The sequence below is a fragment of the Penaeus monodon genome, chromosome 27 (assembly GCF_015228065.2).
Source record: "Penaeus monodon isolate SGIC_2016 chromosome 27, NSTDA_Pmon_1, whole genome shotgun sequence".
Lineage (NCBI taxonomy): Eukaryota > Metazoa > Arthropoda > Malacostraca > Decapoda > Penaeidae > Penaeus > Penaeus monodon.
Window position 1 is genome coordinate 20,710,319 of NC_051412.1, and position 780 is coordinate 20,711,098.

General features: G+C 37.8%; 1 protein-coding gene across 1 annotated transcript in view; it reads left to right on the top strand.

Moving 5' to 3' along the window:
* LOC119590677 (beta-1,4-mannosyltransferase egh-like) overlaps positions 1 to 780 on the top strand; it is a gene marked incomplete in the record, with an annotated part of 8,421 nt that overhangs the window by 5,249 nt on the left and 2,392 nt on the right. Inside the window, 1 exon segment of the mRNA XM_037939361.1 lies at positions 190 to 408. Coding sequence (XP_037795289.1) covers positions 190 to 408 — 219 coding nt within the window.

A 780-nucleotide genomic window follows, 5' to 3' on the forward strand; every position in this document is an offset into this window, starting at 1 on the left:
TCTCAGAATATAAACATTGCTAAACATATATTCCATTATCACAAAGAATACAGAGTTATAAACTTCATTTGCCATTTTACATTCAGTTATATTCTGTGGCACTTCTAAGATGTAGTGACAACTGCCCAGATAACCTCATGGCATATGCTACCATGTCAATCTAATATGATCTTCCGTCTCCTCCCCCAGACTGGTGCAGAGAGACGTGTGACCTTCGACCATGGTCCGGATGGAAGCGTGGCTGAGGACAATTATTTCGGAATGGTGGCCTTCAAAGAAGGCTACTCCTTCGACTTTATTGAGGGGGAGATGTGGGAAAAGTCTCCGTTCACCATTTATGACTTTTTGCAGCAACGCAAGAGATGGCTACAAGGGATCCTCTTAGTGGTCCACAGCCCCCATATCCCTGTGAGTTTCATTTTGTCTTCCTGTTTTCTCTATCATATGTATGTCTTGTTTTTCATTGGTATCTTCACTTCTCTTTTCTTTTTGTTATGTCTTGACTCCTTGTCTCTTCCCTTCTATTCTCCATTCTTTTTTTTCCTATGGTTCTTCCATCATCATTTTTTCTTTCATTTCTGTATCCATCCTTTATCATTCATTACTTTTCTAATGTCTAATCATTTACAGGTATGTATGTCCTTGATTATCCTTAATGTTACAGTATTGACTTTAAAAGGCCAAAGGAAATATAGAATATACCTAAGTTGAATCAAGCAATATTTAAAAGATGTTGGTCCTGAAAAATTGCTTTTGACTTTGAACATACCATCAGCCAGT